General features: G+C 39.0%; 1 protein-coding gene across 1 annotated transcript in view; it reads left to right on the forward strand.

Annotated features, from left to right (window-relative positions):
• The window catches only part of RIMBP2 (RIMS binding protein 2), a 121,730-nt gene that overhangs the window by 88,927 nt on the left and 15,135 nt on the right, over positions 1–17,668 (forward strand). The window contains exons 9-16 of the mRNA XM_062009717.1: positions 466–617; positions 2,076–2,152; positions 3,157–3,266; positions 3,669–4,478; positions 7,956–8,107; positions 8,488–8,955; positions 10,682–10,831; positions 12,788–12,946. Of these exons, the coding sequence (XP_061865701.1) occupies positions 466–617; positions 2,076–2,152; positions 3,157–3,266; positions 3,669–4,478; positions 7,956–8,107; positions 8,488–8,955; positions 10,682–10,831; positions 12,788–12,946 (2,078 nt within the window). The remainder of the gene's footprint in view (positions 1–465; positions 618–2,075; positions 2,153–3,156; positions 3,267–3,668; positions 4,479–7,955; positions 8,108–8,487; positions 8,956–10,681; positions 10,832–12,787; positions 12,947–17,668) is intronic.

Here is a 17,668-nt window from a genome sequence, read left to right on the forward strand (position 1 = left end):
AAGTAATATCCTGCCAACTAAATTATTGGCATTTCAGTTGGTTTCTTAGAAAATAAATGCATGACTTGACTCTGCTTGCTATTATGTGACCAAGTCCCTGAAAGAAACACAAGTGTTCCAACAGCAGCTTTTTAATGCTGGGTATGTTAAACAACCTCTCAGATAACTTCTCCAGGGATACCAAGGTGCTCAGAACAAGGATGGATTTTGTTTTCATTATGGAAGATTTTATCTCTGATTCCTTTAAATTAAAATACCTTCACTTGCTACATTATTGTCGTAGTTTACCAAAGGGCTGGGAACTAGTAGGCTTAGCTGTTTTTTACTCTTCAGTCTACCTACCCTAGATTCTTTCTAGAATGATTTCTAACAGGAGGAGAAAGTCACTCACTGCTTCTTATTAATTGTCAGTGCTTCTGCTTGAGAACAATTACTTACTCTCATATATGTTTTGTTCACTACCAGGTCATGAAAGTCCTTCTGGAAGTCGTTGTGTAATTTCAGAGTTTATCCGACCCCTTCAAATATCTGGAGATAAACCAGAACAATTGTCTGTCAAGCCTACATTCCTGTCCAAGTCAAGATCTGGTACCCCAAGATGCAGATTTGATTCAGACGTAAGCCGCCTTACATTTGTTACTGAAAATGTGTGTTATAGGGTCAAAACTTCTCCAGGGCACTGATGCAGGTTGATCCACCTGCTTTTATAAAGACAAGACATTAATGTTCTTGTTTTCTGAGACAACTTGGGAACAATGACCAGTGGGAATCTCACTGATGTTTTCAAAGGAGTCTCAGCTGATATCCCAGTTACACAGTATTTAAAAATGGGTATGTGAAAACCTCAAGCCTCTATATAAACCTCAGCCTCCTGTGATGCATTCAGAGTGTTGCCATGCATGCTGCCATGCATGAGAGGTGTAAGTCAGCATTTCTGTCTGTGTCTGTTTTGGTGTATATCTGTGTTATATGGGTTTATAATTATTTTACTGTATCTACCCACTGTTGAACCTAGCATTTCTACCTTAAAGTTCTCCCAAGCTCAGGAGAAAAGTTCTTAATTCTTCCTGAAAGGTTTCACAGTATACTGTAAAAGAAATGCAGGAAAGAAGTGCATCTCTCATTTTTAAAACTCTATTAGGCTCAAAGGAGAACAGAATTACTATTTTAACAGTGAGGTACCTAGCACAGACATAAAATAGGTGGAGTCTGTGTTGATTCAGCATGACAATTTAATCTCCAGGTTTTGTAGAACTGATTTGTAATGGAATAAATGAGTGGCTTTGCAGAATTGAATTAAATATGAGGGTAAATTCAGAGGAAATATATTCTTTCAGTAAGTGGAAAGGGTAGAAATTGACAGATGTTGCTGCTGTGGATTAGATTGGCAAGGGAGTATATTTTATGTGATACTCATAGTTTCCAAGTGTTTGGAAGTTGACACACCAGCTCTAAACTCAACATTTATCTTAGGTATTTAATCATTCACTTCAGGTTTCTGCTATTGTTTTCCAATTAGAATATTAGGACACCATCCCATGTTGTCTGTGTGATCACATAACTGTACTGTGCCCAGAAGGACTACACATGACACAACAGCTCATCTTGGAGTAACTGAGTTGACTGCAGTTTAATAAAAGCTTAGTTAAGAGGGTGAGATGGTTAGTGAGACTGGTATAGTTAAGTTGTGCCAATGCCAAGTCCAGCAGTGTGAAAAGGAGCATCGTGGTCAGTATCACACCTCCTTCAGCCACCTCTATTGACCAACTGATGAAGCACCAATCTGTCAATTCTGTAATCTTCTGAAGAACACTGACATCCAGTCTCAGGTCATTTGAATCTCTAACAAGATGTCAAGGAATTCACTCAATTTCTTTGCCCTATTTGAATCTGAATTGTCGTTCTTTTCTAGCCTGAGCCCTTCAAAGTAATATTAACCAGTTTTGTTTCATATTCAAATTGATTTTTTTTTTGTTTGCTGTGTGTTTGTTGTCTGATTTATGTCACCTGTCAGGGAAATGTTGCATACAGCTATTTGAAATCACATTGTTGTCTTTTTTTCTCTCTCTCTACAGATGGATAATGATCAGAATTCCAATACCTCAAAGCAGAGATATTCTGGGAAAGTCCATCTTTGCATAGCCCGTTATAGGTAAAAAAACAACTCATTACATATGTAATACATCTTTGTAATATTCAACATTCGATTTTGCTTTACTCTTATTTGTGTGCTGAATTAATACTTGGAACCAATGTTATGGATAGCAGCCCCCTTTCTTGTTTGCACTGTCTGCAAAATATTGTCATTTCCATGTGCTTTACTTGTCAGAGAAAGTTTAACATGGCTATTTACCCACTGCTGTATTTCTAGCCTTCAATGTCTAAATGAGATCTAGGTGAACCTGCTTCTGTAGGAGGTTGGACTAGATGATGTCTAAAGGTCCCTTCCAACCCCTATCATTCTATGATTCTATGTGTGCCTCCTAGTTTATGGAGGAAAACTCAATCTGTTCTTATAAATTGCTTATTCATCAATGCAAGAAGGATTTTGAATTTCCTCACATCTTTGTTTTGTGCATTAAAATTTCACATATAAAGTACTGTCATAAAACTTTCTGTGACCAATAATTTCTTTTTCAGAATGGGTATGGATTTAAATACTTTATAAGAAATTTTATAAGAAATTTTTGCCTGTAAGCTACTTGTTTTAGCTGTAACTCACTGGTTTTGTCTTTATTTAACTTGTCTTTGTTGAAGTTAATGAACTGCCATATAAAAGAAATGGAATGTGGAGGCTGGAAAAGATGCCCACAACTGAGGTTGCTTTAATTCACTTTGAAAAGTAGATTTTAGCCAATGTATTCAAAGAGACCTAAGTGAGAAATGTATAAATATACTCTACAGAAAGGGATATGGTTTTAAGTATATAGCACTTAAGAGAATAGGTTGTGTTTCATGGCAGCCTGTTGGCAGTTCACAACAACAAACTGACATGGATTCGCTTCAGAAATTCCCTTCAGAAGGGAAGCAAAAAGCTTGAACTGAGGAGTTCCCTTCCTGTGCAGCCTCAGGATGCTATACCTTGTTCTGATTAGCATTCTGTTGCGTGGGGGTCGGAAGTGAACACACACATTTTCCATCTGTGCTCCGTTGCAGTTACAACCCTTTTGATGGACCAAATGAGAATCCAGAAGCAGAGCTCCCCCTTACTGCAGGGAAATACCTTTATGTGTATGGAGATATGGATGAAGATGGCTTTTATGAAGGTACTTTCTTTCAAATCTATGAATTCACGCTAATTCATGCAGACTCAAATCATCTGTCAAACACACTCCCAATTCTTTCCTTCGTCTACTACCAAAGCAGTTGCTAAAATTACCCCTATCATCATTGTGTTAATTAACAGGGTTTCAGCACCAGCAAAACCACTCCTTGCAGGCAAAACTAATTACATTTTTATATTGTCAGCTTTTCCTACTAACAAGATTTAAGTTGACAGGAGAGCTTACTGGCAGTTCTGGTTTTTGCCTCACTGAACCTTTACATTCTCAGTCTGAGAATGTTGTTTATGTACAGTTTTCACTTCTGTCTTCCTCCTTATGCTGTGTACTTGCAGAGCATTGCCATGCTCCTTTGCGAATTTTAATGATGGTGTTCGTTCTCCCCAGGGGAACTTCTAGATGGACAAAGAGGACTAGTCCCTTCAAACTTTGTGGATTTTGTTCAAGACAATGAGACCCGGTTATCAAGCACATTAAGCAGTGAACAAGATCAGAATTTTATCAACCATTCGGGTCCTGCTTTGGAAGGAGATCTCTTGGAGATAAGTCCACCAAGTCACACAGACTCTAGTGCAATCAGCAATGGCGCAGGGACTCTGGATGTGAACATTGATGAAATTGGAGAAGACATTGTGCCTTATCCTAGAAAAATCACCCTTATTAAACAACTAGCCAAAAGTGTCATTGTGGGCTGGGAGCCACCGGTAGTGCCACCCGGATGGGGAACCATTAGCAGCTACAATGTTCTGGTTGACAAAGAAGTGCGGATGAACGTAGCCTTGGGAAGCAGAACGAAAGCCCTTATAGAAAAGCTTAACATTTCTACTTGTACATATCGAATATCCATTCAGAGCATTACAAACAAGGGCAACTCAGATGAACTGCAGTGCACTTTTTTAGTTGGGAAGGATGTCATAGTAGCCCCTTCTAATCTTAAAGTGGACAACATAACCCAGATTTCTGCTGAGCTGTCCTGGCTCCCTACAAATAGTAATTACAGTCACGTGATCTTTCTTAATGAAGAAGAATTTGACATTGTCAAGGCTGCTAGCTACAAGTACCATTTTTTTAATTTGAAGCCCAATATGGCCTACAAAGTGAAGGTCATGGCAAAGCCCCATCAGATGCCCTGGCAGCTTCCCCTGGAACAACGAGAAAAAAAAGAAGCCTTTGTGGAATTTTCTACGTTGCCAGCAGGTTTGGTATTTTTCTCCCTATCCCAAAGGTCTCCAGCTAACTTTGTGAAAATACTAAATAAATTAATCTAACTTCTAGCTTTATGCTGTAATCCCTGTCACTTTTGTGAGCAGACTGGGGTTAGGTTCATTTAGGAACTGGGGTTAGACATACTAGGTTCATTTATGGAATCAAAAATTAATATCTGTCCCATGTTATTATCTTCTTTGTTTCTGGGTAAGTACTGAAGTATTCTTAGGAGATAAACTAGGGAAAACCATACTTACCATCATCACAGATCACACACTAAGTGTTTTATCAGATTAATTTGTGTTTAATTTGTCTGCTTATAATATTCCTGGTAATGCTTTATTTTCATAAGTGTGAACAACATTGGGATAAGACCCAAGCTATTACTTGTGACATGTTACTTGTATGTCTTAAAGCATTTTTTACAGAGATTGTCTATCCCTTTTCTGTAACAAAAAAACAACACAGACATCTTAGAGAACCACAGAGCAATTTGGGGATGTTAAATGCCCTTTGGTTGTGAAGCTGCAATCACAGTGCACAATTTGAATTTGTAAAGATAAAAAAATGATTGTGTTCTGGAAACCCTGAGGGGTTTTTTCCACCTCACTTTTACATTAGGAATGTTGATAAATGTTACCAGTCATTTCTCAGTATTTAGGAACAGTGGAGTCATGTTGAAAACTAGAGCAGAAATAATGTAGTGCATTTAAATGATAATCTCATCATTCAGGGAGTGTATGGCAGTACTTGAAAAATTTGAACATCTCTCCTTATAGATGCACCTAACCAAGGTCATCTAATCAAGGACAAGTAGATGGCTCCTTATATATTCAGACTTTCAGAGCACTGAATGCCTCTGAAGCAGGGACAATCAAGTCCAAGTGACTCTTGGCGAGTGAAATTTCAATAGCATGTGCTGTGCTATGCTTTGATTGATTTCCTGCTGTGATTTGATTCTAGCAAAGGGGCAGCAATCAGTTCTGGTCTCTTCCCTGGCTCGTGTGACTTCTGTGTAAGGAGACATGCAGGACAGTAGTGCTGGCTGAGAAGAGAGGGAGTTATGCTTGTATGTCTACTGCTTTTGATCCTGTTGATTTATAGTTTCAGTAAAAATATCCTCAGCTCAGGCATTTACTATGTTGTCTTAAATCATTTCAATGAGGTAAATGGTAGTGCCATTACAGAATCTACTGGGGGGGGGGGCATTTTAACTTTGCACGTGTTCTGTGGGAGTCAGGAGATACTGCCTATATGGTGGCTTGAACTTACTAGATATATTGCCTTCGTTGTTATTTGGGAAAGGCCTTTTGAGCGAGGTTTTTTCAGCCTGAACACTTAACATGCTGCATCTCCCTCTAGTTGCTGAACTACGCTAAAGCAATAAATGAGCTGTTCTCTGTTGAGGAGCTGAAATGCAGCAAAGCCTCTGCTTTTGGATCCAGGATCCTAGAATCTTCCCCACTTTTCACAGAGAGCATTTTTACAAGAACATGTCAAATTTTCACTGTTACATAGCAAAATATAATAGCAACAGTTGAAGTGATTATAGACTGATGCTTGTGTTTCAAAAGTGATTGAAACAAAGGGAAAAGGATGCCTATGAAATCAGTCAGCAGTGGAAGCTACCATCATAGCATGCTATGTTTTTGTCTTGCAAATATTACTGGCTTCAAGCAATCACATCTCTCTTCTTCCAAAACACAGTTAAAAGGAAGAAGTTTAAAAAAAAATAGAGATGATGTCTTTCATGTTACTAATACTGGCTTTTGTCAGATGGTGGATTATTTTTCCACCTTAAATAAACTTTCAGTTGATGTACTTTGTGAGGCACTTGTTTCCAAGATGATTTTTGAGTGTGCTGAGAGAACAATCTTGTTTGAAGAGAATATTTTATTGTGCTTCTCTAGAAGATGCATGAGGGTGAGTGATGTCACATAAACATTTAGTTATGGTGAATGTCAGATTTAGCAGGCAATGCAGCATGTACTGCAACATAACTGGCCACAGGCAGCTACTAACATTTGTACTGATATTTTTCTAAGGGCTTCAGAAATATTTACAACTGAATACATGTGCTTGGTTTGTTTGAAGCTGGGAAGCTCTGCTCTTTACTAGTGGGTTCATTGACATCCTTATAGACAAGGATACCATCAGCTACTTATACCAGAAATGGAATGGGGATCAGGGAGTATTTTAACATTTTCACACTGTATCAATCTCGGGGGGGGTTTAGGAATGCATTAAGCAAAAATGAACTCAAGATATCTGCTCATATTTCAAAGCTTGAGAGAGCAGTTGCATGAAAACTACAGGACAATTAAAGGTCACCTTAATTTTAATTTTTCCCTTTGCATGGATATGCTTTGTGTGATTTATACTTGAAAACACTTTGCTTCCTGTTGGATCAAAGCTGAGTGACAGCTCTTTAGTTACTGAGCAGTTGAACTCTTTTTCTTGATTCATCAAAGCATTAGAATTGCTTGAGTTAAAATAGAAGTAGTTGTCTTTTGGGTGCTCAGATCTAAAAATAGACATAACTATTGACAGGGTCGGGACCAAAAATCTGTTATGGTTTTTGAGATCATTTTGATAATGAGTTCATGAAGACAAAACTGTATCAGAATTCTGAAACGTGACCTTATGCTGATGACCAAGACCATCAAAAGTCATCAAGAGTAATTTCCAATTTAATAGTAGGGGAAAATAGAAACCATACTAAGCCTTGAGCATTACAGATTACTAAACCTACCTCCGCTGCAGCCTGTGAAGCTTGAGATAGACTCCCTAAGGGACTGTTTGCTTTTGAGAGGTGACTTCTGTAGGAGCAAATTAATGTCATTGTCATTGACAAGATACTGTACTAGATCAGATTCATTCTTTCTTGTAAGCTGAGAAGCTTTGCTGGATTGGGAGTGATGGCTGTCAGTAAAGTAGGATCACCAAGGAAGCTGAAATTCAATCCTAAATCAAAATCTTCATCTTGGCCAAGAATAGTATCACGTCACTTTACTTACTTTGGCCTTTCACTGTTAAATTAATACAACAGGATGTCTGAAATGCTTATGAACTAATAATCTCTATGATATTTTTACTTTGAATTTCTGTCCAAAGTAGAGCTATTTATAGTGGGGTAATAATGTCTTTTAATTAAGGATGCATTTGGTGTGCTACTACAGTAACATACTGCAAATGCCTAAAACAGTAGGCGTATATTTTTTCTTCAGTGCAAAGAAAAGGCTTTGAGTCCAGTTGTCCTCTAAACCAGCATGCTGCTGGTTGAAAAGGTTAAAATTTTGGCTTACAGTCCACATTACACCTTAGTGTCAATGTGCTTCTGGCCCATAAATCATGACTTGGAGCTGCTGCTAGTCCAGAATGACAGAATTTGAAAGTTATTTCTGAGAGCATGTGTGCATGCAGACTTCTGATCCAAGGCTCAACAGTGACCAGTTTTATCTGTCTTAGGTCCTCCAGCTCCACCTCAAGATGTGACTGTACGGGCTGGGTCCACTCCAGCAACCATCCAGGTGTCCTGGAAACCACCAACTCTGACAGCAACAGGGACCTCCCATGGAGCCAATGTCACAGGCTATGGTGTTTATGCGAAAGGTCAACGGGTGAGTTCTCCTTCCAGCGTTAACAGTGACCATCTACATTAGGTGAATTTCAACTGACAGGTAAAGGCAACAACAAACATGTGGCAGCACTTGAATGTGTGCAGGGCTTTCTCAGCTTTCAGTAGAACCAGTTCTTTTGTTTGTGCATATCTTGTTCAGTAGCTTCCTTTCTATAAGCACTTCAGCTTTAGGACAAATGAATTGAAAGTGTTAAAGCCAACTGGTGCTATTTGTTGCAGAGCCTTAATGTGCACTCTTGCAGCCCACTCTGTGTCAGCAATAATTCAATCCATGTTAAGACTTTGAAAGTTGTACTTTACTGGGCTGTGGGGAGGGAAACAGATGTCTTCATGTAGTAAGATGCTTGTTTGTGCCCTCAGGTGGCAGAGGTGATCTTTCCAACAGCAGAGAACACATTGGTGGAGCTAATGAGACTAAGGAGTCTGGAAGCAAAGGAAGTTACTGTTCGAACACTGTCTGCTCAAGGGGAATCGGTGGACTCTTCTATTGCTGCCATTCCATCTGACTTACTGGTGCCTCCAACCCCTCACCCCAGAACTGCTCCCAAATCTAAGCCATTAGCAAGTGCCGGAGCCCCAGAAACCAAAGAAGAACATTTAGGTCCACATTTAAAAATGGATGAGTCATGGGAGCAGACTCGTTCCGCATCCCCTGTTCATGGACACATGCTTGAGCCACCTGCTCCCAACTTTCACAGCCCACTTCAGGGCAGGAGGTCTCCATCGCCAAACCGAATTCTCCCTCAACCTCAAGGCACGCCTGTCACTAACACTGTCGCAAAAGCCATGGCAAGGGAAGCTGCACAACGAGTTGCAGAAAGCAACAGGGTAAAGGCAAACTCTTTCTTAAGGATTTTTTGGGGCTGGCTTTATTCAAGATTCTTTTTCATCATATGCTTTAAGGAGCAGCTAATCATTCCTCAGCCCTGAAGATCCATGGTTGAGGAAGAAGCAGTGTGCTAAAACTCTCTGCCATCTTCCACAAATATGCTTGTAACCATCAAAAGCATTGATCAGCCGCTGATTTGCTGTATGAGAAGCATGCCAGCATGTGTGCTGTCATGGGTCCACAGGCAATTTTGCATCTGCCCTTCAAGAGTGTCCCTCCCTCAGTGCTACACCTTTACAGATGTTTCCAACTGCTTCAACATAGCTGTCGTGAAAGCTATGTACAAGCTCTGCTTGTAGTTGCTGGGAGCGTCCCTGCCCAAAGGACACTCCCTAATTTTGAAACCATTATGACCCATAGATGCTATAGTGACTCAGATAGTTGATAGCTAATTTACAGCTTGTATTTGAAGCTCTTGGGTCAGCATAACTGATACATGTGCATCCTGACAACATGCTCTGTTTTTCCTACCCATGCATACAATATTGAAATACTCCCAGTGCCCTGGGCAGTTACTTTCTCATCACAAGCTGCTCACAACTGTCCCTTACTTGTTTCAAGCTCTGGTGTCACTTCTTTCATACATTCTCTTGGTCCTTCCTCTGGCAGTTGTAGATCACTGTGTGTATTCTGTGGTGTCCCATCATATCTCAAAACCAACTCCATTCATTTTGACAGTACACACATGTCTTAACAGCCCTAGCTTATTGACTGTCCCTGTTTTGGGATAGAATTGAGCCAGCAAGTGATGGGAAGCTGAATAATTCTGTATCAATGAGGTCTGCTACATACATATGCATGTTTTATATTTCTTCCTTTTGTTTTTATATAAATCAAACTGGGATAAATGTAATAGAGGGAGAAAAAGCAATTAACTTCAGGGCTCTGAAGTGAAAGCTGATTCAACTTCCATATAGGGAAAGAGAACTGAAATACTTTTTCTGGGTTTGAAAATCACTGACATAACATATGCTCTGAACTATGTTTAATTACATTAATTTTAGTGATGCTTGAAATGTTTAATTCAGGGATCTGGTCAGAAGTTTACAGATGGATTCACTCTAAATTAAATCAAATTCTGCAAATGGTATTTGTCGTGTTTAGTCCCCAGTAGTAGAAATTCTTCCCTTGCGGTAGGCTGCTGATGCAGAAGCTGTGTGTCTTGTCCCTGCGTTTCTTCCAGCCTCTTAGATGGCTGATGGCTATTGTCATGAGAATAAGTAGCAGGAATCAGTAGCTGAGCATAAGAGTCACCTCAGAGCAGAGGAACAGCACAAAGTCTCAGTCTACAACCTTTTCTTTGTAACCGAGGTAAAAAAATGCTGTAGTGTGTAGGTCTGCTAATTCTGCAAGGGGAAATTAGTGTCTCTGTTGGAAGCCTCTGACTGTAGAATACTGAGGATTTTTATGAGTGATACAGGGAAGACAGATGGCAGCTGAGCTGATGGTCACACAAAAGCATATCATTCTTTATGAGTGAGAGTAATATGACAAGCAAAAAAGTATTCAAAACTCATAAAAGATTACACTCTAGGGGAACCAGTATTGCTTTAAACCATGAGTATATTGTTGTGTCCTGGAGTCCTTATTTTTTACAGTTGCAATGTCTTCCATTGGTTGTAGGAACAAGTGCTTACCATTTTCCATTTTTTGTTGCTTTGGTAGATGGAGAGGAGGAGTGTTTTCAGTGAAAGGAGTAACGCAGCCCAGTACACTAACTCAGATGAGGAGGAAGATGGCTATGATTCCCCTAATGTCAAAAGAAGAGGGGCTTCAGTTGATGACTTCCTGAAGGGGTCAGAACTTGGAAAGCAAGTAAGTAGTGTGGTCATGTTACTGTAAGACATGAAACAAGTATTTTGTGAAGCTCAGCAGACTATCCAAGTCACCACCTGATTCATGCAGCCATATTGGTAAACGGTACAGACAAGAAGCAACATGGTGGGGAAGGAGATGAACACTCTGTTAGAGCATAATGACACTGTCTAGTGGGAATGGAAGGCTTGGCACCATGCACCTACCAGTTGTTACCCCATGCAGCAATCTTCAGAGCTGGAACTGAAAAAACTGAAGCTGAAAAAGTTGCATTGGAAAATGTGACCCAAATGTCATGCCTGGACTCTGGGCTTTTTTCTGTATGATGTGTTATTAGAGTGTTTGTAAGGAACCAAAATCAACTTCATTTTTTCTGATAACCATAGTTCATAATTACCCTCAAGTTTATTTACCAAGGTTATCTACCATATGAATGCCAAGTCCACTCTATGTAAACTTCCTATTTCAGATCATTAAAGGGTGGTTTGGAGTGTGTCTGCTTTACCAAACTCTACAAAGAAGATTGGAATATGAACATTGGAAGGCTAAGAACACTTAAAGTTATAGTCCTTGAAGGCTAGAAAGATTAAGCTCTACTAAGGGCATTCTCAAAGGTAGATTTGAAATCTCTTCAGCTACAAGTATACTGAGATCTGATTAGTTTTCAAATTATTCTGGACATAAAGAGGCCAAGATTTCATTGCTTTCATGCATACTCCACTTTGAGGATGTATGCCCAACTACATATAGAGTTAATTGCTTGGAAGCAGATTGCATAATTATTGCTTATATAATATCTCCTTGTTACACTTTCTACCTCAATTAATTTACTGGTGCAATTAGAAGATGCATTTAAACAATTGAGTGTCTGTTTAGCAAGGCATTTCTGCTATTAGAACCACAATGAATAAGCACTGGGGACAGTTTGCTAGGTCTCTGTAGGCTGATTGTTCAAGCAATCAGAGATTTATTCCAGCACTATTGGCCTTTGATAATTTACAAAGCATTGTGCACTTAGTTGGGCAAGTTTTCTAGCACTGTGCCAGTGTAACCCCCTAAATCTCTCTGAATACAGCTGAGAACAGGAGTGTAGGAGCGGTGTTCTATGAAAAACAGGACCAAGATTCTGCTGGAATGGAACTGATGAAACAATAAAATTGAGTACAAGAGCCACAAAGTTTAGTTGTAAAAAATGAAGCACTAGAATATAGTCTGATCTTTTAGCTTCAAAAAGAAACCAAACCCGTTGTGAAACTGCAGTGGCTTTTTTGTTTTTCCTCAGATGATCCTAATATAATGCATCTGAAGGCTTTGAAAACTACTAAATGCTTTACTCCACAGTCTTTTCATCTTCAGAACAAAGATTTAAAAGAGGATTAATTGTGTCTTGTATTTGGTGGGAAAGTCCACCTTCACTTTGGAGAAGCTGCTTAAGCCAGTCTATTCCTACAACATTTAAGATGAAAGCTTCAAATTCCATCAGCTACCTATATCATACAATGATGGTAACATCCTGCAACAATTAAATGCTGATCACTTTTAAATTACAATGTGATGTAACGAACAGCTGTGAAGAACAGGTGATATATGAATTATCCTACAGCTTTCACAATTTGGTCAGCAAGTCCACTGATGCACGAAGGACCTCTTTGAATTAAGGGAATTTAATTAAGACTAAAACTAGATTTGATGCTGTGAATGCAGATGTCCTGTTTTGTCTCACCTATGGGATCAAGACTGAATTTCTTGGATTAAGAGCATAAATGGGAGAAAAAAAGATTCTGTGGTTCTGTGATTATGAATTTTTCTCCACTAGAACAGAGCAGCAAGAAACATGATGCAATTTATATATAGTTATTATTCTAACTAGGAAATGCTCAAGTCCTCACTGGTGTTATACAAGGACTTTCAGCTTTACAGGCAGTGAAGATTTTTCTCTCTCACCTTGTCAATTAGCCTCACTATTGCCATGGTGAAGAGTATCATACAGAGAGCAGCAGAGGTTCTGACTTATCTGATATTATGGAAGAAGATGAGGAAGAGCTGTACTCTGAAATGCAGCTGGAGGATGGAGGAAGGCGACGAGTCAGTGTGACTTCACACAATGCACTTAAGGTAAGTGTGACTGCAGAGAACCCTTAGGAGTATCTCTGTATTTTGATTCTTCCTTCAAAGTGTTTCTTTTAGTCAATTATGGATTTTGTAGACCATTAAAACTCACACTGTCATATAGACCTAGAACCAGGGTGAACATTGTTTATGATGCCAAGGCCACTTTAACACATTTATTACTTTTTTTTCCCCCTTTGCATTATTTGATAGCTGTTTTGAACTAATTGACTCTTTCCCTATGTGTAATTGTGGAAGTTGCAATTTCTCTTCTGTATCTGGGGATCTTTCCCTAATCTATATGACAATATGCTACATGTTTAACTCAGCAAAAGAGTTACTTCTGAGCAAGGAGAGCATACATATATATATTAAAATTATTACATATTATTACATATATACTAAAAAAACCTCTTAGATCTTTCATGTCTGAGTAATTTGTCCCTGTTTCCAGTGCTAGTCCTACCTACCTCTTCCACAGGCTTTAAAGCATGCTTGTAAGAAAGGGAGTTGGGTCAACTTTGTTTGATAAATGCATTAGAAAACATCTTCATGCTCTGATCATTAAGGAACCACCAGAGACAACAAGAAATACATATCAGAACTGTTGCTTTATCACCACACATGAATATTGATCATGGACAACTTTAGTATAACAATTAGAGCACATGTAGAATGTTGAACCTACTCAACACAGAATATATATTTCACATAGTATATTTGGACATGTAAATTGTCTGGTTTTTCTGTGTCTAGCAATTACACTAAGCTAAGTTTTATTAGAAAGTTAGATAACTTGAATGATAGGGAAACCCACAGATTGGTTGTTCTTCCAGTATGCTTGTATTTAACTGAAAAAACAATACAATTTTCTTATGTGTACAAGATTTTTGACCATTCTGGTAACTGCATTTATGTACTATAAATTCAGCCCTTTTATTCTGACACTGTCTGGAATGAGACAGAAAAAAATAATCAGTGCTTATGTTATTCTGATAACACAAAGGTTGAAACAAATCCTTTTTCATACTGTTTCTGTCCCTTTCCTCTGGGGAAAAAAAACCAGAATCATAGAATGGTAGGGGTTGGAAGGAGGGACCTTTAGAGATCATCTACCCTTTGACTGTTCTTGTTCTTTATGCATCAGAAAGTCTATTTACTTCTTGGGTTTAAATTAGTATTGCCAATGTTGATATTTAAAAAGAAAGGTCCAAGCCTTTAACTGGTGCAGTAAATTATTTTAGACCTGTTGAAGTCTGCAGGCATGCTTCTCTTGATGTAGTAGTGTATGTGAAGTGTATGGTTGCTTGACTCACTCTGCCCAAGTGGAATTCAATGTATGAGTACTTCTGGGGAATGGCTCATGGATTTCTGAGACTCATAGGGAGAATATGGCCCACCATGCTGCAAAGTTTTCTGATGTAAAATGCACGTCAGGTTCTGTTCCCAAAGTGCTAGGTCGCTTCTGCCTCTTTCAATAGATCCAATTTCACTTTGCAACTTCAGTAATTAACAAAAAAACACCCCACAACTATGTTTACTGAATTTTAACATAATGTAATCAGATTCCTGTTCCTCTTGCATCTGAAAGTATGCCAACCATGACCGTGCAGCTGCAATTGAGTACTCTCTCCTGAGTTACTAGATGCCCCCAAGTAGCAAGAAAACATTTTGCATGGAGATATTTCTTTCTTTCTTTGGGAGATTATTATTGCCTCCATGGTTTCCCTAAAACAAAGGCTCATAAGTGATCAAAGGACAATTCAACTCACATTTAACTCACCAAAACTCAGTTAAGTTTAACATGCTCAGAGAGAGAGAAAGTCTCTTAGATGACCCTGTCATTATTTAGGAATGCTGTTGTGTCCAGAGACATACCTGATCTGGGCACTGAGTAAAGTACAAGGAGAGATGATCTTCATGATGTAGAATCTATAGAGTACATCAAGCAAAACCTACATCATTATTCTCCTGTCCCTTTCAAGAGCTAAGTAAACACACTGCATAGGATTCTTCTGTCACCCCAACCTGTGTTTTGTGTAAATGTAACAGAAAAATTGCAAAATGTGTCTGTCATGTTCAGAATGCTTATTTTATCCAGGCTGAAATAGTTTTTACCTACTTCTAGTAACAACAGATACTTTTAGTTCTGCTAATAGGCCAATTTTCAAATATTGGTTTTATCAAGCAGGTAGGAGATTAAGATAAGAGATTTGATGGCAGCGCAGATGAAGTGACATGAGAGAGCAGCCTGCTTCTCAGGGCTCTTTCTCTTGAAGCCAAGAGTTTAAAATGATGCAGGTTTCTTAACGATTTTGAAAAGGAGACTGGAACTCCCTTAATGATGTCTGCAGAATAGCTCTCCTCTGGTGGGAGATTCGAGAGTATTTGCTATTCAAATAGGAGGCTTTAACAGATGCAAAGCAAGAAAGCTAGCTAGAACAGAAGTTTTCTTCTCAGATATGGGTTCTGGTTGCAATGAAACAATGAAAGAGCAGTTTGGCATGGGCCAAGGAACATACTAAGCATTAGTGCTGTGTTTTAATGCCATTCTCATCGACCATGCTGGAACCTGTATGCGGCTTTTATCACTTTGGCTTAAATGCACGGGTTTATTCTTGTTAAGAGCATCACTCAGTTGTTGGTACTGACTTCTCATGTTGTATCTGACACCCAGCAACTTCTTAATCATGTCTTTATTTTTCACAGATTCTCATTCAAAGCATGACATCCTCTTCACTGAATAAGCTGCATGTCTTATGTTTGCCATTGCTCTAAAACTAATTCTGTCTTTATTTTTCTTTTCTTCTCCCTTTTCCCTCCCATTTTACTTTTGTCACATGCTATTTGTTCCCTGTCTGATTTTTAACATTACATAATCTTAAGGAGTGCAATAAGAATAAGACCACTGAAGCCACTTTTTTGGAACAGCCTGACTTTTCACAGCAGATACATCACAGTAAAAAGCTTTTCAGTATTCCAGAAGTAGCAGAAGAGGATGGTGAATACTCTGAACTGCTGTACAAGCAGGGTTTAGGTATGCCCTATAAAAAGCATCCCACGATAGCTAGAGACTCTAGACCACCTAGGCCCTACAATCAAGACCAGCAGCACAACTTCTGGTACCCAGCCAAGCACAGAATTTCAGGCATGGAAGATTTTGCTGCAGACGACAAAGGATGTAAATATAGCCGATCCTTATCGAGAAGCCCAGACAGTGGACTAGACTGTGGAAGTGAAGAAGAGGAATCTCGTTTTAATTTCAGATATGCTTGTGATTCAGTTTCTGCCAACGTTGCATGTAGCTGTTGTGCAGAGACTGCTAACTGTTCCTGCAGGAAAAGCATCAGGCCATTGCTTGCTCGCAGGAAAACCTTAACCAGACAAACCAGCATCGAAGAGGATTTTGGTGACCTGGGTCCTTCCTTTATAGAGCCCAGGAGTGAACAGGTCAAGCCCAGTTACGAGAAAAAGTATGACACTCAGAAATGTAATAGAACAGATAATTTGTCTAATGAAGATGTTCAGGGAGGCTGGAAGACCGACTTAAAAATGGCTGACTCTAGGGCAGCTGGTCTACTTGCAAAGCCATCCCACAGAGACGCAGAAGACTCTCTGGTGTGTGAAATAAATCTTCCTTCTAACATCTGCTTGCCAAATCAGTCAGTTTTCTTTCTTTTCTTCTTTTTTTGTGTAATTCTTTATTTCTTTTCTCTGAATTAATCTTTAGAGTCCGTGAGTCCATCCTTTGGACCTAGCTGCTGCATTTTTCCTTTTTTTCTTTTCCTCTTCATTCATTTTTTGTTGATTATTCTGCATTTTCCTTTACAGTCTTCTTTTGTCTCATGCTGAAATCAGTTTAATTTGCTTTACAATGATTTTCCCACAGAACAAATTACAATGATGGCTGCTTTTATTAAAGGACAACTGAATCTAAATTTTAATTAAGGGTTAGCTGAACTATAATTTCCCCAAAAGATTGCTTTTTCTTTATTTTGCCCATCTAAATGTTGCTTTAAAGACATCTCAACTGGAAAAATATTTCATCAGTAATCTTTTGTATTTTTTTTAATGTCTAGGAATCCATTTCATCATGTTTTTATTCACTTCATTCCCAGAATTTTCAGGATATGCTCTTTATCATGAAACATCTCCAGACAAGAATCAAGATTCTTCCCCAGTGTGACAGTGACCCATATTTATGGAGTCACAGGTTTCATCATATTTCCATTTCCTACCTTATCTCTGCACTGTCACTACTTTGCCTTCCTTTTCAGACCATCTCTTCTTGCCTTTGAAGTTGCAGACTGCATCTCTGTGTGAGAATGCAGGCAAACAGCTTCTTCCAAAGGGACAGGCCAGGGCCATTCCATATCTTTCAAGGATACCTCTGTGTGATCTTGCCTATTTGCATTTCTGTCCATTTATCTGTAGCAGAGTCTCCATGCTTTGATAGGTGGATCCATAGGATTCCCTGCTCCCTAAAGACCAAAGAAAGTTCTTTAGCCTCTCAGTCTACAACAGTCCAGAGTGGAAACCTCAAAACTAATGTGCTTCCTGTAAGAGTGCCTGCTCTTCCAGCCTAGCAGTTTATCCTGAAATGATCCTTAAAAAATTCTCCCATTAAAATTGATGCCCAAGCTGTATTAATCTCAAGGACTGCATGATAAACTCTGGAGAGCATTAGGAGAGTATTGTTTACTTAATAAAATAGCAACATTTTCTGCA

The sequence above is a fragment of the Colius striatus genome, chromosome 17, assembly GCF_028858725.1.
Source record: "Colius striatus isolate bColStr4 chromosome 17, bColStr4.1.hap1, whole genome shotgun sequence".
In the NCBI taxonomy this organism is placed as follows: Eukaryota; Metazoa; Chordata; class Aves; order Coliiformes; family Coliidae; genus Colius; species Colius striatus.